The sequence below is a fragment of the Megascapheus bottae genome, chromosome 26 (genome assembly GCF_031878675.1).
Source record: "Megascapheus bottae isolate mThoBot1 chromosome 26, mThoBot2.hap1, whole genome shotgun sequence".
NCBI classification, from domain to species: Eukaryota; Metazoa; Chordata; class Mammalia; order Rodentia; family Geomyidae; genus Megascapheus; species Megascapheus bottae.
Window position 1 is genome coordinate 3,814,991 of NC_143534.1, and position 23,346 is coordinate 3,838,336.

At 43.7% G+C, this 23,346-nt stretch overlaps 2 protein-coding genes across 8 annotated transcripts in view; one reads left to right on the forward strand and one right to left on the reverse strand.

Annotated features, from left to right (window-relative positions):
- Positions 1-1,083: 1,083 nt before the first annotated feature.
- On the reverse strand, positions 1,084-19,769 carry LOC150045855 (isopentenyl-diphosphate Delta-isomerase 1). Of its 2 annotated transcripts, none has more exons than XM_090318809.1 (5): positions 19,691-19,769; positions 6,241-6,413; positions 5,501-5,593; positions 4,601-4,731; positions 1,084-3,085 (listed from the first exon to the last, which is right to left on the reverse strand). In XM_090318809.1, exons 2-5 carry the CDS (start codon positions 6,380-6,382, stop codon positions 2,768-2,770), a joined length of 684 nt encoding a protein of 227 aa, XP_090174935.1. In that variant the 5' UTR covers positions 6,383-6,413; positions 19,691-19,769; the 3' UTR covers positions 1,084-2,767. The 2 variants fall into 2 exon arrangements, with proteins under 2 accessions (XP_090174935.1, XP_090174934.1); XM_090318808.1 differs by lacking the exon at positions 19,691-19,769 and adding an exon at positions 8,411-8,556.
- The window catches only part of Wdr37 (WD repeat domain 37), a 59,658-nt gene continuing 47,149 nt past the window's right edge, over positions 10,838-23,346 (forward strand). For 2 of the 6 annotated variants that reach the window (XM_090318806.1, XM_090318802.1), the window contains exons 1-4: positions 11,539-11,707; positions 18,003-18,176; positions 21,325-21,421; positions 23,152-23,247. In XM_090318806.1, the coding sequence (XP_090174932.1) occupies positions 18,039-18,176; positions 21,325-21,421; positions 23,152-23,247 (331 nt within the window). In that variant the 5' untranslated portion in view covers positions 11,539-11,707; positions 18,003-18,038. Of the gene's footprint in view, positions 11,156-11,538; positions 11,708-12,164; positions 12,328-18,002; positions 18,177-19,956; positions 20,046-21,324; positions 21,422-23,151; positions 23,248-23,346 lie in introns of those variants that run through there. The other 4 variants (XM_090318803.1, XM_090318804.1, XM_090318805.1 and 1 more) reach the window with 4 other exon arrangements.

Here is a 23,346-nt window from a genome sequence, read left to right on the forward strand (position 1 = left end):
TGTGTAATGGGCTAGGAGTTTGACCTAGTGGTAGAGTGCTTGCCTAGCATTCACAAAGACTTGGGTTCAATTCCCCGGTACCACATACATAGACAAAGCAGGAAGTGGTGCTGAGGCTCAAGTGGTAGAGCTCTAGCCTTGAGAAAAGTCCAAGAACAGTGCTCAGGCCCTGTGCTCAAGCCCAGGACTGACAAAAAAAAAAAAAAAAATGTGTCAGAGAATTACATGCTTAAGAACGGAAAAATCTCAGAGGTGGGGGGAGGGAAAGTGAGAGAAAAACATAGGAAGGGATAGGTATCAATGTTCACAGAGTAACGTACCCACTACCTAACCAATGTAACTGTAACCCCTCTATACATCACCCCAATATAAGAGTCTCACAAGTGTATCTGAAAACAAATGAAACAATATCTCCACAGAAAGCCACAGTGCCTGTCTCTATCTGTAAACATCTTGTAAGATCTTCCTTCCATATTGTGTGAATAGCACAGGTTTGAGAAACATAATGCATTTCCTAGGAAGGCCAGCTCTGCTTTGTCTTTACAGGAGCTGGCAACAGTTTGTACAGAATTAAATGGGTATGTATTCTGGGGGCTAAATTTAAAAGTAAAAAACAAAACAAAACAAAACAAAACATAAACCTCAGCTTCCAAGGTAAAAATCAACATTTTAAAATTTTGGCCTGCAGGGTCAGGAAGTAGCTATAGTCCAGGAGAGGGGTATCAGCTTCACTCAAAACGAAAATACACAGGAAATCTCCAGGGTTCTACTATTACTGAAACTTTAACATGCCAGACAACAGTATTAAATGTAATTGTTTTTACCTATCAATTTTGGTACTTAACTGAAAGGGTTTTTTTGGTGCCAGTCCAGGGCTTGAACTCAGGCCCTGGGCATTATCCTTGGGCTTTCTCAAGGCTAGGGTTTTAACAACGGAGCACCTCTTCTGGCTTTTTCTGTGCATGTGGTACCAAGGAATTGAACATAGGGCTTCGTGCATGCTAGGCAAGCACTCTACCAGTAGGCCACACTCCCAGCCCAGAAGCTGAGTTTTAATACTTAACTGAAATTATAAGAAAATCATTTAGCTTTGTAAATAGTTTTTACTTTTCATTATTATTACACACATTTAAAGATAATAAAACTGTCTTAAGATTTCAAGTTTGGAAATTTGTGGCAAGTTGTAAAAAGTGCATTTTAAATATACATTCAATCTTATCATTCGTCTTCATTATTTCCCATCCCCCACTCCCCTAAAATAAGACATTTACTGGGTGACTCTGCTACCCTCTTCCCCCCTCCCCCAGGGTGGGGGGAAACTATTTCATAGCTTGTATAATTTTGGTTGTCACAGCAGAAGGGGGCTGAACAGTACTTCTGAGTGTAGCACTCCTTTTCAACATTGTTCAATGCACAGGATTGACCCCACACAGTGGACTACCCAGAGTGGACAGTGATAGTGCCAAGGAATTAATTCTAATAAAAGGACTTGCTTCCTTCTTTGTGAGTAGCCTCTGTTTTCCACTATAATTCTGAAACAGACTTTGCCAGCGGACACATACTATTTAAAACATTTAACAATAGCATTATCAAAACTAACAGCTGACCTTAGGTAGCAAAATAATAAAATCACAAATATTAACTCAAACTATAGAACTTAAGCTATACACTTGGTTCTTCATATCTGAGTTATTCATCCAAAGATTTAACCAATTGTAAATTGAAAATACTTGAAAAACACTGCATCTATACTATGTATAGACATTTCCTGCCACTATCTGCTATATAACACAACCATTATTTATGCTGTATTAGGTATTATGAATGATGTAAAAATGATTTAAAGTATACATGAGAATGTACAAATACTATGTCATTTCATAGAAGACGTGAATATTTACATATTTTGGTAGGAAGGTCCTGAAAGAATGACTGTGTATCATTTGATTTCCTACTCTGGCAGTGGTTTTATTTATTTTTTCTTTGTAGTTCTGGGGATCTATTTCATGGCTTCCTGCTGCTAGGCCACCAAATGACCACTCAGCAGACTCCCCGTCTTTCCCCGACTGCATGATCTGTTGTTTAGAATGAAAGCAGCAAAGCAATATCCTTGGCTTGTTCTTCTAGAACATAATAAAAATTTAACAGTATGTTAAATGGCAAATGAGAGCTCTGAGATGTTTGTGGAGTATAAAAATGAAGAGTTCTACTTACCTCTTCAAATGTGTCTTACCCATGTATTTGGACGGGTTAAATTAAGTTTTCTTTGCTTTCCTTTTTTACAATAATCTCTCATAAGTGTCTTTTGTAAATATCAGTGCATATATTTGGGTATATATTATATTTAAAAAACTAAGTCAGTAGTTATTTTCCATGCAAATTTTGGTTATAAAGTACCCATGAAAGCCAGAATTGGTAGCTCATGCCTGTAATTCTACCTACTCAGGGGGCTGAGCTCTGAGGATCCTGGTGGTTCAAAGCCACCCTGGGCACTAAATGTGAGATTCTTATCTCCAGTAAAATTCTAGAAAATGGGAAGTGGTGCTGTGGGAAGTGTAGGGTTAAACTTTGAGCTGAAAAGCTCAGAGACAGTACCCAGGCCCAGAGTTCAAGCCCCATGACTGACCAAAAAAAAAACCAACAAAAACCCAAAAAAACCAACAGTACCCATGAGTTTTCTGAAAAGGAAACCCAACTTAAATTAACAACAGAAACCCCCAAAGTTTACTAGGTAAGGAAAAATTTTCATCATCATTTATCTGCACATTTACATTCTATATATTTTCTCATGGTCAACAAACTGGTTCAAGTGATTTAAATTATCCCACCATTTAAAGAGAAAAGTCTCTACAATAATTTTAAACCATGGTGTTATCTTAATTTCACCACTGGCTGCTTTCTTCATAAGTTCTTCTAGTTCTTTCTTTGATACATAACAGTAGCTTTTAATCTCATTGGGATCTGGCTTCAAAGTTACGTTTTTCCTCAAAAACAGAATGTAATCAATTTCATGTTCACCCCAGATACCATCAGATTGTGCTTTGTAGTGAATTCTTGTTAGATAATTAATTTCTTCTGGACGAACCTAGGATATACAAAGAAAAATTAGTAAGAACATCAACAAAAAATAGCCTAAAATCAATTCACCACATTTCTACAATAACTTGAATGATAGCATTATAGTATGAGAATCAGAAGTTAAAAAAAAAAATTATTGTAGCTGGGTGCAGTGGCTCATGCCTGTAATCCTAGCTACTCAGAAGGCTGAGATCTGAGGACACTAAAGAACCTGAGACTCTTATCTCCAATTAATCACTAGAAAATGGGGAGTGGGGCTGTGGCTCAAGGGACAGGGCAGTAGCCTTAAGCTGAAGAGCTCAGGGATAGCACCCAGGCGCAGTGTTCAAGCCCCATGATCCACACACAAAAAAAATTACTACAGGGCTAGGAGTGTCGCCTAGCGGTGAAGTGATCGTGCAGCATGCATGAAGTCCTGGGTTCAATTCATCACATACACAGAAAAAGCTAGAAGTGACGCTGTGTCTTAAGAGGTAGAGTGCTAGTCTTGAGCACAGAAAGGCTCAGGGACAGTGCACAGCCCCTGAATTCAAGCCCCAGGGCTGCTCCCCAGAAACAAAAAACGCCCCAAAACAAAACAACACAACAAAAAAACTTGTGCTGGGAGTCATGATTACACAGGTACAAGCCCCAGATCTGATTTCAGGCCAGCATGGGTTACACAGTGACTCTTTAAGGTCAGCCTGAGCTACAGAATATGGGTCATTTAATTTTTTGAGACACTGTCTTAAAAACCAGCGATCTGTGTTCTGTACTCCGAGTACTTTCTGGGGATAATTCCTAACACAAGAGGTTCCAAAGCAGAGGGCCAGGAGTTTGGCCTAGTGGTAGAGTGCTTGCCTAGAATGCACGAAGACCTGAGTTTGATTCCTTGGTGCTACATACATAGAAAAAGCCAGAAGTGGTGCTGTGGCTCAAGTGGTACAGCTTTAGCCTTGAGAAAGCCTAAGGAGAGTGTTCAGGCTCTGAGTTCAAGCCCTAGGACTGGCAAAAAAAAAAAAAAAAAAAAAGAGAGGTTCCAAAGCAGAACCCCTACAATGGAATTTAAAAATACTAGAGCTGAGGGCCAGGAGTTTGGCCTAGTGGTAGAGTGCTTGCCTAGCATGCACGAAGACCTGGGTTCAATTCCTCGGCACCACATACACAGAAAAAAGCCAGAAGTGGTGCTGCAGCTCAAGTGGTAGAGTTCTAGCCTTGAGAAAATCCAAGGACAGTGCTCAAGCCCTGAGCTTAAAGCCCAGGACTGGCAAAAAATAAAAAACAAAACCAAACCAAACTCTAGAGCTGGGTGCAAAGGAGCATGGCTGGCATCCCAGCATGTAGAGGCAGGGGGATGATGAGTTCAAGATCAGCCTGGGCTAATCTGATCTAGTACGACTCTGTCTTCCAATCTATATGTCAGCCTAGCTAGCGGACGGCCCTGGCTCACCCAGTCATCACTAAGAATGACCATTTTATTAAAACACTGTGTGAAGATATGTTTAGATCTCTGCTTGTTTGGCTGTCCAGTAAACCTCGTTACCTCTTCTAAGGGAATTCCTAATTCAGCTTTTAGACGCCTCTGGGCTGCTCGTCTCACACCAATCGCATCATTTTCTTCAAGTTCACTGGGATTACTTAACGGATGACTACAACAGCTATTGGTAAAGCAACCTGGAAGATATTAATAGAAAAAGTGTTATAAATGAGAAAAGACCCAAGCAATCTTTTAGGCATTTTATGTTGTGTCCCTCCCCTCCCCCCGGCCTTTGGTGGTACTGCGATCTAAACTCAGCCCATGAACTAGCAGGGTAAGCATCAACTCACTTGAGCAATGCATCCAGTTCTTTTCAGACTCTTAAAGCAGTTATGACAGGTTAACAGTATTTATTTTGTGAAAGGTATTTCTCAGTTTTTTATGAATGCCTCCTTCACCAAAAACATCAAAATGCAGGGGCCGGGAGTTTGGCCTAGTGGTTAAAGTGCTTGCCTAGCATGCATGAAGACCCAGGTTCGATTCCTTGGTACCACATACATAGACAAAAGCTGGAAATGGTGCTGAGGCTCAAGTGGTAGAGTGCTAGCCTTGAGAAAGTCCAAGGACAGGGCTCAGGCCCTGAGCTCAAGTCCAGGACTGGCAAAAAATAAAAAAAAAAGAAAAAGATCAAAATGCATATAATTCAGATCTTTTCAATGAATTTTCATGTATAAATGTATCTGTCTCTATCCTTATTGCTGTTTCATTAGGCTACATTCACTGCTTAAGGTTATTTTACACAGAATATGACACTATGCCACATTCACAGGATTTTCCTTTATGACTTTGGGTTCAAGAAAGACAGTGTGATAGAAAGACAAATTAAATATATAAGCAAACATAAATGTACTCATGCAGCTATAAACAAATCTCAAATAAATGTATCCTAGACATAAACTTACTGACCTGGAAAGGTAATTTTAGCATCTGATCTTTGCTGTAGCAGTAGCTTATTTTCAGTGTTAAATAAGAAGACACTGAAAGCTCGATGCAAAAATCCTGAAAACAAAGAAAATAGTATTAGCCAGAAAGTATCAGTTATCTTCCTACTTCTCCTCCTGTAGCTTAGACTATGACTCGTAACTTGTTGGCGTGTTTACTTCTTTATCTGGATATCTGCATGGCTGTGACAGACAAAGAGTTCTGGCATACTAGATCAGCCACCAAGTGAGAATATGATGATTTTTGCCAGACCAGGCACTCTTTCAGAGACACTGCTCAGGCCATTCTAACATTCCCCCAAGGGAGCTGTAAAGGTACCTGCTCCCCCTCTTCCTCATTAGAAGCAAAGACAAAGGGGAAATGGAGGAGTGGTTTAAGTGGTGGAGCATCAGCCTTGATTCAGTGGGAGGCCCTGAGTTTAACGGTAATATGGACCCTAAACAAACAAACAAACAACTTCGTTAGGAATAGTCTACCCTTCTTTATGAAACCACAGGAACCACAGAAGCTTAGTAGAAGACATGAACATTTTCCTGTTTTCAAACAGGGAACTAGCAAGGTAGAATTTACCATAGCATTTAACCGATACCAAAGACACTATACATATCACTAAGAAGTGCATCTCTTTTTCCAGACTGTTTCTTAGCTAACCTGAAATGCCTAGACAAGTCATTTTTATCAAAAAGAGTATTATAAAGCAGTACCTTTCTCAATATTTTCATTCAGGTGGCAATTCTTCTTAGTGTCAGCCCCAATTTTCTTGTCGTTTTCATCGATAAGAATACACATTTCTGCCAGGAGCTGAGCCTGCTGCTCATCAAGATGGTTGGTATTTATTTCAGGCATTATTGCAAAATGTCTGCAGTGTCCTAGAACACTAACAGAGAATCACAGGTCATTGTGTCATACGTCCAGAGTAGAGATGAGAAGGGCGATCTGAGTGCAGTAACTAGTTCAGCTCTTTGAGAAGTTCTGGATTATGCCTTCAGCAGTCTCATTATTCTGTCTTCTCTGATGCTCCACAGAATCATGACTGGTCTTTTCCATCACTTCCTGTTTGGAAGCATGCCTAGACTGCTGTGACTCACCTGTTTGAGGCTTCCCATAGGTGCTGTGATGACAGACCTTATGCTCTCCGACCCTGCCCTGGCTGGCCTGGAACCAGTCTTCTAATCTCAGCCACCCATACAACTAGGACAGGCATGAGCCATTTAGTACTTAGCCTAGAAAAAAGGTTTGGGTGACACTTTTGTCAGTTCTCCCCAAAGCAGTAAGGGACAAGTATGAGAAAAGTTGCTATATTCAAGAGCTGGGCGATTTTGTTTATAATATGCAGACAGTATCGACTCTGCCCTTTTGAAATAGTTCAAGATTGAGGCAATGCTTAAATGGGACAATGTGAACTCTACACACAGCTGGTTCCAATCAGTATTCATTTAAGGACACTGAAATCTGAATTCTGCTAAATTTTTTGTCACAAAAGTATCCTTTTTTTCTCCCAAATAGTCAATGTTTAGAACAGATAGTTAGGCCAGGTCTTGGCCCCTTAACCACAGGCCATCTATTCTTTAGTACATATAGGTTAATTTTTCTGAACTTTAATTTCTTAGGAATGTTTTAAATACAGAGCAAGCCAGTTGTTTTTTTTTTTTTTTTGCCATTCCTGGGGCTTGAACTCAGGGCCTGAGCACTGTCCTTGGGCTTTTCTCCCTTCTCATGGCTAGTGGTCTGCCACTTGAGTCACCACGCCACTTGCAAGGAATCAACCCTGGTTTTTGTGTATGCTAGGCATGCACTGTGCCACTAAGCCAAACTCCCCGCCCAGTTCTTAGGTTTGTATTCTGATTAGAGCACTTCATAAACAAGTGCGATATCACTGAGCCATTGCCTGCAGTCATTTCTTGCATTAGTTAATTTTCAGGTAGGGTATTGCATTTTTTGCATAGGTGCCGTCTCAGCTTTTGACCCTTCTACCCCTGGCTTCACAGGTAGCTGGGATGACAGGTACATATTACTACAACTAGCTTATTTGTTGGGAAAGAGTCTAACTTTCTTGCTCCAGCAAACCCTGAACTGGCATCTTCCAGATCTTCAACTTCAAGTAGCTGGGACTGCATCGCGTCCTATGTTTCTTTTCAAATACACAGACTGCTGAAATACATGCAACCAAGTTCAAGCATACTACAGAATGTACATGAGTTTAAATACAAGGGTAAAGCAATGTATACTTCACACAACTTCCTGAACCTACAGTGGGCCATGGGTGTAAGAAGGAGGAAGAAGTGGATGACAATGACACCCCAAAATAATGTCTATTATCAAAAAAAAAAGCCCCACTGGAACGTCTAGATCAAAGGAGGAGATCGCAGACGAGCAGCACGGGAAGGAGGACGCACTCCAAGTTTCCCGGGCTGCTTTCGGGTAGAGGGAATTCGCCTCAGGCAGATTTCACTAGTGGATCTGCTGACCTGTCGCCGCGGCCCCCCCCAGGTGTGACGAGTGGGCACCGGGCACACCAGCGACCAAATGTCCAGTGAATCCTCGTGTCAAGACCGAGAGATCCCGACATCGTGAGGCGTCCCTGGCCTCCTCGCCTCCCGCTCAACTCTACGGGCGCGTCCACGTCTGTACGCGTCCCACGTCTCCACCGGCGTTCCATGGAGGGAAGTATTCACACTCAGATGCCCAGACATTGCGCTTTTTCCTAAAAGAACTCCCCAGTCTACAGTGCGGGGCTCTGAAAACAGTGCTCCTTCCCGGACAGCCCTGCGCGCACACCTGGATCAGACACTCGAAGGCGACCCCGACCCCCGCGCCCCCGCCCCGGCCCTCCCCGCCCCGCGGCCCCGGCGCCCCCCGCGCCCGAGCCCCTACCTCCGGCCGACGACGCTGGCGAGCCGGGACGCGCGCCCCATTTGAGCGGCGGCCTTCGCGCGCGCCGCCCCCCGGGCCCGCCCCCCGGCGGCGCGGCCAACGGCCCGCGCCAGCGCCCGCCCGCGCCACATGCTCCCGGCCAATCGCCGCCCGCGCGCGCCCGACGTCACGACCGCGCCAGGCTGTCGCGTGGTGGCACCACTGCCCCGGACCGCGGCTCGGGAGCCCCCACGAGAGCCCGCGGGCAGCGGCGGGGACCCCGCGCCGCGAGCCTGGCACCCCCGGGCCCCGGGAGCGACGCGGCGGGTCGGCGCTGTCTCCCGCGGAAGGAGCGCCGCGAGCCGGGGAGGTGCCTGCGGGGGGGGCGTGGCTCCACGCTCAGCGCCGGGAGAGCCAATCGCCTGGGGCAGCGGGGCCGGGGCGGGGCCGAGGCGCGGCCGGCCGCGTGCGGGCTGACGTCACGCGCCGCCGCTCGCCGGGGTGGGCGGGGCCGGCGCGGCGGGGCGGGGCCGGCGGTCGATAGGCCGAAGGAGCCGCCGTATGTCCTCGCCGGGACCCCACGCGGGGTCATTGGTGACCCTCACACACACACACAGACTTGTCAGCCAGGCACGCGGGGTGCCGCGGGGCTCCGCACACTTTTTTTTTTTTGGCCAGTCCTGTGTCTCGAATGGGCTTTCTCAAGTGCTTTACCACTTGAGCCACGGCACCACTTCCACCTTTTTCCTGATTCCGTGGGACTGAGGAATCGAACCCAGGGCATCGCGAATGCTAGGCAAGCACCCAGCACTAAGCCACATTCCCAGCTTTCTGCACACTTGGGCACTTGGAACTTATTGTAGATTAAATCACCCCTTTCCTTCATCCCTCCTTTCCCCTTCCCATCCCCACTCACAAATTACATAGGTCATTTTCAACTAGTATCTTGGACCACTCCCAACCTTTTTTTTTTAATTCAAGAGGATATAATAAGTGAGCACCCCATTATCCTCTAAAGAGTTGATGTCATACTATATCCTAAGTGGAAAATTCTACTGTACATGCTGTCATTCTTCTGAGAGAATGAGAGTGAAAAGGACAATGCAGTCTCTCTTTATTGTGGTATTAGCTGTAACTTCACAGAGCTTCTGACAGCTTATGAAGGACACTCAGAAATGCTTGGTTCACATATTGAGAACTGCAAATATGGCAGAAAGACCTTAGTTGTGTACTTTTGATCATTATCATTAGTAGAGTTGGTCACATGACTAGAACATAGAAAGTGATAGCAGTGTTAGAGGTGGAAGCCCCAAGAAGGCAGCTTAAGATTTTAGTTGTCAAGGCAGAAAGGGACAGGAACAAACATTGTAGATCATGAGAGAGGAGATGGGAATACATCTAGTAAGAGTTTACAAAGCAATGGCTGAAAAAGAAACAAACCTGGAAATGCTGAAAAGAGCCAGAGAAGAGATAACCAGGAAGTTACACAGCCTTAAGAACCAAGGGTTTCAGATACTCTAGGCCCTAGAATAACAACACCTGATCCACTGCCAATCTGAGAGCTGCAGCACTAGTAGGCATTGTCTGCCGGAAGCCAAAGATTACAGTGGTTTCTAAGTGTTTGGTCCAGGTGATTTAAAGCCCAGGGACCTAAGTCTCCACCCTGAGCATCTAGAATAATAGGCCCTTAACACTCTGGGCTTGAAGCCTCTAAGTTTTCAGTTCTGTAAACCTAGCCCGTAGGCATGGGACAGCCCAGGCCAACAAGAGCCAGCACTGGAGAAGCTTCTGACATTTGCCTACTCACTGAAAGTGATCTTTTGGCATACAAAGCCATGCCCACCAAATATCCTGTGCAGTATTTGTTGCTTGTTACTTGAATAAGAAAACCTCCATCTCTCTTTTGTGCCGGTCCCAAGGCTTTAAGTCTGGGCTTGGGAGCTATCCCTAACCCTCTTTTGCTCAAGACTAGTGTTCTACTACTACCACTTGAATCACAGCACCACTTCCGTTTTTTTTTTTCTGAGTTTTTTTGGAGATATTAGAGTCTTAAGATGTTTCCTGCCTGAGCTGGCTTCGAACTGTCACCCTCAGATCTTGGTCTCCTCAATAGCTAGGATTACAGATATGAGCCACTGGTGCCGGTTTCAAATATTTCCTCAGCTCATCTTATTTCCAGCAATAAGCTTTAGTGATTATTCTCAATGCAGAAGTGACTTCATATTTTATTGTATACTTATTTATATCTTCAAATCTGTTCAATTTGCTTCTTGCACAACATATCATTGCTTCTAGAATCCGACTTGTGTTAGGATGGCCCAGAAAGAAAAAATGCTTTCATGCTTTCGGTTTTCTCTAGACGAGCTTTAAGGGCCTACTTAAAGAGTTGTTTGTCAAGCTGAGAAGAGGCTGTTTATGTAATGGCTTCGGTCATGTAGCTTCCCTAACCTAAAAAGACAAAAAAAAAAAAAAGGCAGTTGGAAGTCCCACCTTCCTTAGCACAACAGCTGATTCTGTTTTCTCTTCCTCAGCCAATGGTGACCAGATATTTCAGAGGAAACTAGGTGAGTCATCTGCTGCAGATAAGCTGAAATATTAATAGTTCAGTCTCCACCAGGCTCTTCTGCAGCCCCACCGCAAGGCTGCAGGCGCAGCCCGGCCTGACAGGCCCGGCGTCCTCAGCCCTGGCTGAGTTCTGGGGACGGATGGACTCAAACCCCGCCTGACCGCGGACCCCCGCCCCTCCCCCGGAGCTCCTGCGGCGGGGTGAGTAGACGGCGTCCCCCAGAGGCCGCCAGGCCTCTCGCGTCCCCGCGTCGCACAGTGCGGGCCCGGGGGGGGGGGGGGGGTGTCCGGCGGCGCCCGCGGTAGTGTGTGTGGGTGCGGACCGGGGCCTCCGTCGGGCTCCACGTCCCCTCCGCAGCCGCGGGGGAACTGAACCCCGGCTCTCCGTGCGTCCAGCCCCAGCCGGGACCCCCAAGGTATGACGAGCGGGAGCGGCGACGGGAACCACGAGCGCACCGGCGCCTCCGGGACCGCCCACCGGAAGCCGGGGGCAACTTCCGGAGTGGCTGGGTGTGGGCGGGACTTCCGCCGGGGCCGGGCGTGGAGCGCCGGGCGGGGCGGGACTTCCGGTGGTGCCGGAAGTGCGGGCGCGCCAGCCTCGGTCACCGGGTTGTGTGTGTGTGTGTGTGCGTGTGAGTCTCTGCGTGTGTGGAGGCCACCGGTGCTGTGCGCGCCCGTCCTTCTGTCCCGGCCGCTGCGTCGTGGGCGTCTCTGGGCTGACCCCGGGCGGGGCAGAGCCTGTTGCGGTGACAGGTGAGAGCCGCCATCTTCCCAGACCTGGGGTGCTCCCTGTCCTTCCCGGGGTGGAGGAGACAGGGTCGCGGTGGCGGGGTGCTGGGGACGCACCTGAGGACCCGGCGGGCCAGCGTCGGGGGCAGGAGGGGTCGGCGAGGAGTGGAGGTGGCGGGCCGGGGTCAGGGAGGGGCGGGGCGGGGGGCGAGGCAGGCCCGGGGTCAGGGAGGGGAGGACTCGGGGTGGAGCGAGGCCGCGGGCCGGGGTCCGGAGGGAGGAGGGGGGCCTGGGGCCGAGGACTCAGGGGGCGTCGGGGCCGGGGCTGCGAGGCTCGGGAAGCGGCCCTCCGGTTCCTGCCGGGTCTGGAGGGAAGCGGGCTGAGGCCTCGGGGCGTCGGTCGCCCACCACCCGCCCAGCCTCCCCTTCCCTCGGTAGGGGTCCAGCAGCAGCACCGGACCGGGCCGCCCGGAGACGCGTCTGCGGCCGGGAGCAGACCCGTCCGAGGGGTCAGGCAGCTCACTGGGCCGCCTGGCCCCTTGCCGCTGGCCGGTGTGGCCTGGCTGACGCCGCTTCTGCAGGGCGGCCCACGACGAGCGCTCCCAGAGCATCCGGGGATTGACTTCCAAGCCGGTTAGCACAGGGTAATTCCGATGTGCCTCCTGTGTGTGTCTGGGGGGGGGGGGGTGTGGACCTGCGCCACATGTAGTAACTGCAGGACGACCTTGGCCAAGAACTTCCTCAGTGTCCGCCCGCCTCCTGCCCTACCGTTCCCAGTTCTGCCACTGGGAACTCTTTGTGCAAGCATTCCTACTAAGTGCTGAGCGCAGGGGCCTTTGGTAGGTTTCCCTTTTCTTCTCACTCCCTTTTAGTACTTCTTTTGGGATATTTCATCCTAGATTTTAGTTCCTCCTTTTAGGTGTTGGGATCTTTTTGACAAATCTTGGGGATCCTCTATCCGTTGTAACTGGCAGACTTGATAAACTGTGTCCTGTGCTCCTGCGTCATTTATGACAAAATATTTTAAACAGTTTAATATTGATGACAAGTTTCTAGGTCACATGTAGAGACCATTGTTGAGTTGTCTCTGATTTTACCTAAAAGTCTTTTTGTTATTGTTGTTGTTGTTGTTGGTCGTGGGGCTTGAACTCTGGGCCTGGGTGCTGTTCCTGAACTCTTCAGCTCAAGCTACCATCCTACTCCTTGAGCTACAGTGCCCCTTCCAGTTTTCTGGTGGTTAGTTGGAGATAAGAGTGATGGACTTGAGTGCCGGTGCTGGCTTTGAACCAAGATCCTCAGATGTCAGTGCCCTGGGTAGCTAGGATTATAGGTGTGACTTCACCTAAAATTCATATCACAATAAAATACTAATAAAAGCTATGTTGAGCTTCTGGAAAAGTGTGTATATATATATGTATATGTATATACGTATATATGCATAATATATGCACTACATGCAAATTATATATTTTTAAACAATTGTCTAATATAGACAACAGTTGTCTACTACTGAAGAAATTAACCACCTAAGGATTGTTTTTCTTTTATTATACAGAATACAAAATAGGAAGTCATATTTTACATTTTTGTTCAAATAAAGCATAGGTTATTTTGTTGCTTTATTTTTGAAAACTGTTTTGGTTATTTGTTTTTCGAAAAATTTTTTTTTCCTTTGGTCTGTCATGGGGCTTGAACTCTGGGCCTAGGTATTGTCCCTGACCTGAGCTCTTCAGCTCAAGACTAGCACTCTACCACTTCACCCATAACATTGTTTCTGGTTTTCTGGTGGTTAAGTGGAGATTAGACTCTCACAGACTTTATCGCCCAGGCTGGCTTTGAATAGATCTTAGATCTCAGCCTCCTGGGTAGCTAGGATTACAGGCGTGAGCTACCAGCATCCGGCCTCAAATTTTTTAAAATTTAATTTATTTTTCATAGTCCTAGGACTTGAGCTCAGGGCCTGAGCACTGTCCTTGGGCTTTCTCAAGGCTAGAGCTCTACTACTTGAGCCATAGCACCACTTCTGGCTTTTTCTATGTATGTGGTACCAAGGAATTGAACCTGAGTCTTCATGCTTGCTAAGTAAGCAGTCTACCACTAGGCCAAACTCCTGGCCCTGACCTAAATTTTTTACATGTACTTAAGATAATTTACTTGATACTGAACATAGTAAAAAGATCCTTTTGAGAAGGACAGAAGGCTTAAGTGTTCATTAAAGATATTTGATATTACAGATTTGAGAAAGTGGAGGAGTTCTGCTTGCTAACATAGTAAGTTTATAGGTTTCATAAATTTGTTACGCATTTAAGTTCATGCCTGCTGTGGGCATGCAGAGCATGCTTCTGTAGCAAAGATGCGTATAAATTGTTCCGTGTTCCCAGTAAGTGTGTGTGTGGATAATGTGTCCGTGGTATCATTACTGTTTGGCAGACAGTAAATATGCTATCAAAGCTTATTTACGTAAGTTTGTTGAATGTGGTGATCTTTCCTTTATGAATATTTTGAAGGAAAATACTTTCACAGATTGGTTTCCTTTATTTTGTACTTAGATGGAATAGTGTATACTAAAGAACTTAATGTAATGGAAGGTTAGTGGCTCATGCTTGTCATCATCTCAGGATTTCAGTTTGAGGCCAGCTTTGGCAGAAAAGTTTAATAGACTAAGTTTCCAAAATAACCAGCAAAATATAGGGCAAGAAGCATGGCTCAAATGGTAGAGTGCCAGCTTAGCAAGTTCAGGGCTCTGAATTCAAACCCCCGTACTGCAAAGAAAAAAAAAAGCACCCTTTCATGCTAGGTAAGTTGTCTTCCATTGAGCCATACCATTAGCCCCAACTTTTTTTTTTTTTTTTTAAATTAAACATTTTCTTTTTGTAGTTCTGTGATTGACTTAAGTGTTTAATCTGTTTTATCAGACTGTTAATTGTGTTTGGAAATTGTATTTGAAAATGATGCTGTAAGGATTACTTATAAGCCTTAAGAAACCCCTGTAGATTTTTAACCTCAGATAGATTTACCAACCATTGACTCTACCTTGGATTTCATGGTATATCACGTGTGTGTGTGTGTGTGTGTGTGTGTATTTTTTTTTTTTTTGGCCAGTCCTGGGCACTGTCCTTGGACACTTTTTGTTCAAGGCAACTCTCTGCTACTTGAGCCATAGCATCACTTCCGGACTTCTTTTATTTTTCTATGTATGTGGTACCCAGGAATTGAACCTGGGTTTTCATGCATGCTTGGCAAACACTCTACCAATAGGCCTAACTCTTGGGCCCTTAATATTCTTTTTACAAATACCTGCAACCTCAATGATCTTCTTTCTATGATGCTAATCTAAGAAGCATAAACTTGTTACCAAACCAAATATGTACTTTTTTTTTTTTGGCTAATACTGTCACAGGAGCTGAAATGAAGACAATAGTGCCTTTAGGATACCCTGGTTGTTTGCCAAGGCCTTATCTCTTTGGGAGATCTGGTGGGAAAGGAAGGAAATGTTGATAGGACCAGTGTAGACTGCTGGGAAAAAGGTGGAGGATATGAATACAGGACAGAAGTAAAGTTAGAAAAAAGTGGCAGTAAAAATTTACAAAGTGAAAGCTTAACAACAGAAAAAGAGAACAAAGTGGTTAACAAAACAGGAGAAGATTGCAGAACTAATTTTGGAAGAATATTGCTAAGTAGACAAAAGCTGAGAAAATTATAGGAAGATGGAGAACTTAATGATAAGCAGACAGTGTGTAGAATAGACATGCGGCCCATGTTCGAGATTCAGCTTCATGGAGTTTAGAAAGCTATTCAAGAATAAAATCACCCTACTTGTGAAAAGTCTCCATTTGGTGCTAGGTTTTCAGGGCGTTATTGAAATGCATATATACTATTGGAAATAAGTCAGTAGACAAACATTGCTCTTGTGAAGTGACAAAATTCATAGAATCTTGGGTGGTTAATGGGGGTGGGGTAAGGGGTTTAAAGGCCTGATGCAAATTTCTTAGGGAAAACGCAGGGGTTGGAAAAACAGTACTTCAGATAAAATAAGTGATACAAACCCCACAACCAATGTGCGATGAGGGTTGATATTGAAGATTTCTGCAGTTTTTGCAAGCAGTTTGTAGAATCTTCAAGATGCCTTAACCACCCAATTTATGCTGGTCACATGTTTCTACTAATGAAAAGTAATTTCATTACTTTTTTATTGCTGGTTTGGTGTGGAACTGAGATTTGAACTTAGAGCCTTGTGCTATCTATCACTCAAATTTTTTCACTAAGAGTTCATGTTCTTCCACTTGAGTTATGTGCCAAATTTTTACTGATGAAATTTGTAGAAAGGAAGCCCCGTATGATTTTTTTTTTCCAGTCCTGGAGCTTGAACTCAGGGACTGGGCACTGTCTTTGGATACTCAAGATTAGTGCTCTGCCGCTTGAGCCACAGCACCACTTTCAGCTCTTTCTGTGCATGTGGTACTGAGGAATGGAACCCAGGGCTTCATGCATGCTAGGTGAGCACTCTACTACTAGGCCACACTCCTGGCCCCCTTTATCATTTTTACTTGCTTAACTTAAATACCTGGAGATATTTTTGTCAAAGGTCATCTTAGGACAGCTTTATATGCTTTTGATAGTTTTTGTTTTTCTTGATAAAATTTAGGTCTTAAGTTCATCAGCTTTCTGCCTTCTGAGTGCTGGGATTACAGGCATGCATATGTGGCTTTAAAATATACTTTATAAACTTCAAGGTAACTGAATGTTTTATGTGTGGTAAAGCCAGACTTTCTGCAGCTATTTTAAAATGAGGCCTGCATATGTGCCGTTTGTGAAAGAGTTGATTTTTAGTTTTATACCTATAGAAAAATAGTCATATAGAAGTAGGCTACCTATTCTTCCCATTAAATATAGCTAAAATTAATGGACATTATATATAAAACTGAAAGGAGGCAAAAGAGATTGCTTAAGTAATTTGGACCTGAGAAATGACACAGAGCTTACTTAGTTCTGGAGTTTTCTTCTTGTATCATATGTCTGTGATGTGTAGCTAGAGAAGCATACAAACAGGGGACCTCAAATAGCCCAGACCAGAAAACAGCTCCAAAAGATCTAGCCGAGAGATTAAGACCATCAAGGGATGGTCTGCAAGATAGGAGTTGTTTACACAAGAGCCTTAAGCCAGCCAAGTCCAGAAACAGTATTCAAAAGAAGTGTAAGTGGCCAATAAGTAAATGACAAAAGTTCAACATCTGTAACCACTGGGAAAATGCAATCCAAAACCATGCTGAGATTTTACCTCACTCTACTCAGCATCAAGAAAACAAAACAGCAGTGACAGCTGGTGAGGATGCAAGGAAAAGGAACACTGCTGGTGGGGACTTAATTAGTTCAGCACAGTGGAAAGTAGTGTAGAGGCTCCTCAAACAGAAACCTAGCTTCTCTGTGATCCAGGTGTCAAAATGCATCACAAACATTTACCAAAAAACAAAGCAGTCACAGGAAGAGAATGTAGGAGATAACATAGAAAATTTACAAGTGAACAGTGCAGTAAATGAAATCCAGCAGAATGGAGAAGACAAAATAATCAGTGGTCTAGAGACAGAACGGTAGAATTGACTCTTTATTAACAATGTAGAGAACATAGACTAGAAATAGCAATGAGCAAGATTTTTAGATGAAGTTGGCTGTGGTGGCTTCCGCCTGTAATCCTAGCTACTCAGGAGGCTGAGATCTGAGGATCACGGTTCAAAGCCAGCCTAGGCACTAAAGTTGGTGAGACTTTTTATCTCCAGTTAACCACCAGAAAACCAGAAGTGGCTCTGTGGCTCAGGGGTAGGGTGGTAGCCTTGAACTAAAGAGCCCAGGCCAGAGTTCAAGTCCCATGATCCACTCAGAAAAACAAGAAAAGAAAAGAAAAAGAGCAAACAGCAGAACCTCACACCACTACAATATAAGCATATCAGAAATACTATGTAAAATAAATTCACATAATTTACTATAAAATTTTTAGAAAATTAAAAATTATGCATCTTGTCTACTGTTTCACTATAGAATTTACTGTAGAATGTAAAATTAAAATTGGTCTCTGGGGATGGGTTGAGCCTGGGGAGACTGAGGTAAGGGATGATCTTTTTTTTTTTTTTTAAATCAAAAACGCTTTGCTATTAGGTTAAAAAAAGAGTTGACGAAGTTTGATGTAAAAACTACCTGTTATAAAGGAGGTTTCTAAATTATATATAAATGTTAACTCAGTGTAGGAAGCTTGTAAGGAGAAGAAACACCTTGTTCTTGCTTTGCTGTGTGGGAAGTAAAGTCCTTGTTTTCTTGCTGCTCTTAGCTTGCAGGAGAGGCCAGGACACTACTTGAAGAAGTAATGCCCACAGAAAGCGGAAGTTGCTCAACTGCTCGCCAAGCAAAGCAAAAACGCAAATCTCACAGCCTTTCCATACGGAGAACCAACAGCTCAGAACAAGAGAGAAGTGGACTCCCAAGAGACATGTTAGAAGGACAGGTAAGTTCATCATCATCACCAGTACCTCACATGTCTGAAATGTCACCCCAGCCAGCCAAGCCAGGTGCTGGTGGCTCACTCCTGTAATCCCAGCTACTCAGGACTCTGAGATCTGAGGATGTCCGTTTGGAGTCAGCTCGGGCAGGAAAGTCTGTGAGACTCTTGTCTTCAGTTAATCAGCAAAAAACTGAAAATAGATGTAGCCCAAGTGGTAGAGTGCTAACCTGAGCTAAGCAAGAACACTGGGCCTTGAATCAGATCATGATACTGGCTCAGATCCGTAAAAAAGAAAAAATAGCCCAATACTATTAGGCTTGCAAGTAGAAGAAAGTTTTGGGTTACCAATCTTTTATCTTTTTTTTGGTCCAAGACCAGAATTTGAACTTGGTACCTGATGCTTTTACTCATTGACTAGTGCTCTATCATTTGATAATATACACAGACTGAATTAGATTTTTGGGTTAGCATTCATAATATTGAAATCTTCAAAATATTGAAAAGACTTGTGCAACAACATGGATTTGCTTTATTTGCACAAGTTAATTGGCAGCATAGTTTTGTGTTTTCTACCTAATAGTCTCAGACAAATATTGTACAATTTTACTGATTTTTTTTTTTCTCTAAAGAGCTTTGCAATTCAGTCTTTTAGTAACTACTTGGTATTTTGTTTTTGGGAATATCATGTCTTTTTTAATTAAAATTTGATAGATGTTGAAATGTTAGAATTTTTGAAGAATATTAATGTGATGCCTAAACAAAACCATATATTAAGACAATCTATAGATACATTTGCTATGGGCTTACATAAACATGTATATATTATATATAACATATATATGTACCTAATATGCACACATAATTTCTAGGCAAGTGCTCTTTACTCCTTGAGCAATGCCTCTATCTCTGCATCAGTACAGAATTTAGATATAGAGATACTCAACTGTGCCTTGTTCTATTTTCTATGAAAAATGATTACATTTTCCTTTAACATTGGAAATAAAAGTGCTGTCTTAAAGCACCATGAACTGTGGCTTTAACATTGGAGATTTCTTTTCTAACAGTTCTCATGGCTGAAATGGAATTAAGAGATTGAGAGTGTTGGGTTTCTTGTGAGGCCTCTCCCTTGGCTTGTGTTGTCTCCTCTGTATGTCTTTTCTTTTGAGGACACTAATCATAGTAGATTAGCGCTTCCCTCTGTCACTGCCTTTTACCTTAATACCTCTGTAAAACTAACTGCATAGAGAAGCATTCTGAGGGGTTGGAGTTTTCACACACGGGTTTTTGGAGATAACTCTTTTCAGCCTCTAAGCAGTAAATTGTAGTCTTGTAGTGTCTTCTGTGGTATGCTAGTGTCTAATGGAGCTATTAGTTGTAGTTTAGGACCTGAATTCAAGCCTAAAAAAATTAAGTTCTTTTACATTGAAACTTAAAGCCATATGTAACTGCTGGCTACTAAACTGGACAATACAGTGAACAGCCAGAGATAGTGTCTAGAGAGTGTTTGATGTACTCACACTTGGTGCCTCTCTTGCTGGTGTTTTCTAGGGTGGCCTTCCGGATGCGGTGAGCCTGTTCTTCTCTTGGCATGTGTGCACTTGTCCTACATTGTGATGTCACACATGGCGACACACAGTCACCCATAGAATGAAATTCGGAATTTTCTCAGGTGAACAAGTAGCCTAGTCCTGGACCACTACTATAGTGGTCCTTTGTGTCTCCTACATTCCTTTGAGGACACTTTTTCAGGGAGTGTGGTTATTTGGAGTGGGACCAGCCAGCATATTCTGTGAGTGGCCAGTGTAAGGTGCTCTGCCTTTGTTCAGCAGCAGGAGGGAAGAGCAATGAGTATTCAGTGCAGGCATTGGCATGGTAGGTACGAGTGCAATGATGTGAGAATGTCGAATTTGCCAATAGATTGGGAATACAGTAATCACTTTCAGTTGTTGGGAAATTGTATCAAAAAAATAAAAGGTGAAGATTGGGCTGGGAGCTTGGCCTAGTGGTAGAAGACTTGCCTAGCATGCATGCAGATCCAGGTTCCACATACATAGAAAGGCTCAAGTGGTAGAGCTCTAGCCTTGAGAAAGTCCAAGGACAGTGCTCAGGTCCTGAGCTCAAGCCCAGGACTGGGGGAAAAAAAAGTGAAGATTAGCTTGCAAGACATTGCATAAGTTTAACTTTTTCATGTTAGATTCATTTTGTGAAGTAGCGTAGAAAGTAGTGGTTAGTTCAGGGGCAAGGCACCTATGGTCACCGAATACTGCTAAGTCTAACAATGTGTGTGTATATGTACAAGAAAGGAATGGAAGAATATAACTCAAGCCCTGAAAGACTCGTGTACTCAGGCTAATCCTTCATAATAGAGGGAGAAAAAAGCTAAAGAGATTCACAACTATGAATCCACCACTACACAGAAGTTTCTTACACTTAAAAGTCTGTGTTGAGAAGTCTGTCTGTTTTGTAACTTTAAGTCTGTATTGTGTTTTTACTATAAGACTTCCAAGGAGTTTCTTCTCTGCTCTTGCCTGGTTAGTGTTAGCTAGCCCTCCTTTACATGGAACCTCTCCTCATGAAGTTGAGGAAGTTTTCTACTATTATTGTATTGAATAGTTTCTTAGTACCTTTAGTTTGTATTTCTTTTCTTTCTATACTCCTGATTACTTTTCCTTTTTTTCTTCTTTTTTTGGTGTCAATCTAGGCACCAAACTCAGGGCCTGGGCCTTTCCTGAGTAGCTGGCTTTGCCTGCGGCTGTTGTTGGCGGGTCATCTGATTGTATTTTAGTCTTTGGTTTCAAACCCCTGTCAGGGAAACCCAAGGCTGCCTCAGAACTTCTCATGGTCTGTTTCCTGCCGGGATAGTTTCTCTGTGGTTCTCTGCTTCCCCATCATCTCTTATCAATCTCCTTCATGATTTATAGCTCCCTTCCTCTCTTCCCCTCTTCTGAATTTAGTGTTTTTAGACACAAGATTGTTCTCATTCATGGAATAAGATTTCTTGTGCTGCTCCTCCTATAGCATTTTATGTGTAGGAAACATAAAGTAAAATGGTATGAAAGATTAAGGTACAAGGTAGTTTACCTTGAAAAAAGTTTATTGGTATCTGCCAATGAAATTTCTTACTCATTTTAAACAAAATCTTCGTTTACAGGATTCTAAACTTCCCTCCTCAGTCCGCAGTACACTTCTGGAATTATTTGGCCAAATAGAGAGAGAATTTGAAAATCTCTATATTGAAAATATAGAATGTGAGTATGCACTCTTAAAATGCTTTTTATCTCTATAGAAATCTTAGTAAAAACTAGAGGTACTTACTTATGATTATATTAAATCCCTCTTCTGCTGTAACACACTCAGTGTCTTAGCATACACTAATTCTGGTCATATTGTGCTGTAGGCCCAGCATAATTCTCACTAGACTCTAGTCGGGGGTACTGGCAGAGCTGTGCTCCTGTCTGCGGTTGTAGGGCCAGCAACTCCTGCTTATTTCCCCTTTGATGGGGTCCAGTTTCTTGTGATGGTTTTTCGGGTTGCCTCTTTGGTCCACTTAAAGAATACAGATTGACAGGCATTTCCCGCACCCCACCCCCTCGGGGTAATTGAGCGATGCTCTCCACCAGAGGAACTCCTGTTAAATGGTAAGGTAACTCTGGACCCCAGAACCTTGGAGGGGGCTATTCTGCCTCTGGTACCTACAGACCACATTATGATTTAAAACCTGAACATGATTTATTTTTCCTCCACCAAAATATACTATGAACTACTTTGATTCTTGTTTTTCTTTATAATCTACCATCATTTGCAAAGTCCCTAAGGGTAAGCATTGTCTGATTTAGTAAAGGTAAATAAATATTTTTGAGTTAGTTTGGCTGTAGGTTTTTTTTTTTTTTTGACCAGTCCTGGGGCTTGAATTCAGGGTTTGGCACTGTCCTTAGACTTTTTGCTCAAGTCTAGCACTCTGCCTCTGGAGCCACAGCCCCACTTCCAGTTTTTTCCTGTGTATGTGGTACCGAGGAATTGAATCTGGGCTTGTGTGTGCTAGGTGTGAGCACTCTACCACTAGGCTATGCTCCTGGCCTTGGCTATAGTTTTTTGTTTTGTATTTTGGAAGTAACGCCTGCATGTGCTTAAAAAATATCAAATAGTATGAAAAGAAAGGATTATACCTATCACTATTGTTTAACTCCACTATTCAGAGGAAGATATTTTCTGCCTTTTTGTACATTTGGCTCTTGTGGTTATTTCTGTAAGTAATTTACTGCCAGTCTTAGGTCTGCTTACCTTAGGCTATATACGTTAATGCTTTTCAGTAGTGTTCATGTCCTTTATCCCTTCTCTTGCTCCATTATTTGTCTGTTTTAATTTTAGGTTTATAAAGTTTGTATCACGCTGATTTTTTTTTTCTTTTTTCTCAGTTGCATTACCCTTTAGGGGACTCTAACTAGTACACTGAATTTGAGACTTTCAGAATGTTCTTAGGTATACAGAATCTACACAAAGGAAACTTGCAGAAGTATGTTGACGTGTGGTCCTTTTACTTTCCATTGTCACAGGGTTTCCAGAGCCTGTGAGCTTTTTATTTTTAGAATGCTGTCTGGAATGAGGGCTTAAGTTTTTGGAAACTATACATTGTGGTCTTGTTTTTCAGAATATTTGTTTTGTCTTCATTTTTTTTTTTTTGCCAGTCCTGGGCTTGAGCTCAGGGCCTGAGTATTGTCCTTGGATTTTCTCAAGGCTAGAGCTCTACCACTTGAGCCTCAGCACCACTTCTGGCTTTTTGCTATGTATGTGGTACCGAGGAATCGAACCCGGGTCTTTGTGCATGCCAGGCAAGCACTTTAACCACTAGGCCAAACTCCCGGCCTTGTCTTCATTTTGATGATCACATTTTTATGTGTGTGTGCATCTTTTGGAAGGGGTGAGAATGTTTAAACATACTAATATTTTACATTTTTGAAAATTCCTTTTAAATTCTCAGTGCGTAGAGAAATCGATACTCTTAATGAGCGCCTGGCTGCTGAAGGACAAGCGATCGATGGGGCAGAACTGAGTAAGGGTCAGCTCAAAACAAAAGGTACGATGAGTACTTGTAAGAGCATTTCCTACCGATTGTTTATTGAGGATGTTTGGCGTGTAGTGAGGGACATTGCTAACTTCCTTTGCTTTTGCCCGT

Coding starts and splice junctions, on each gene's coding strand:
- LOC150045855 (XM_090318808.1), bottom strand. CDS start 8,541: ATGTGGCGCGGGCGGGCGCTGGCGCGGGCCGTTGGCCGCGCCGCCGGG. Junction 5,594..6,240: donor GAATGAAAATATTGAGAAAG/GTACTGCTTTAT, acceptor CTTTGTTTTCAG/GATTTTTGCATCGAGCTTTC. Junction 4,732..5,500: donor TGCTAAAATTACCTTTCCAG/GTCAGTAAGTTT, acceptor AATATCTTCCAG/GTTGCTTTACCAATAGCTGT.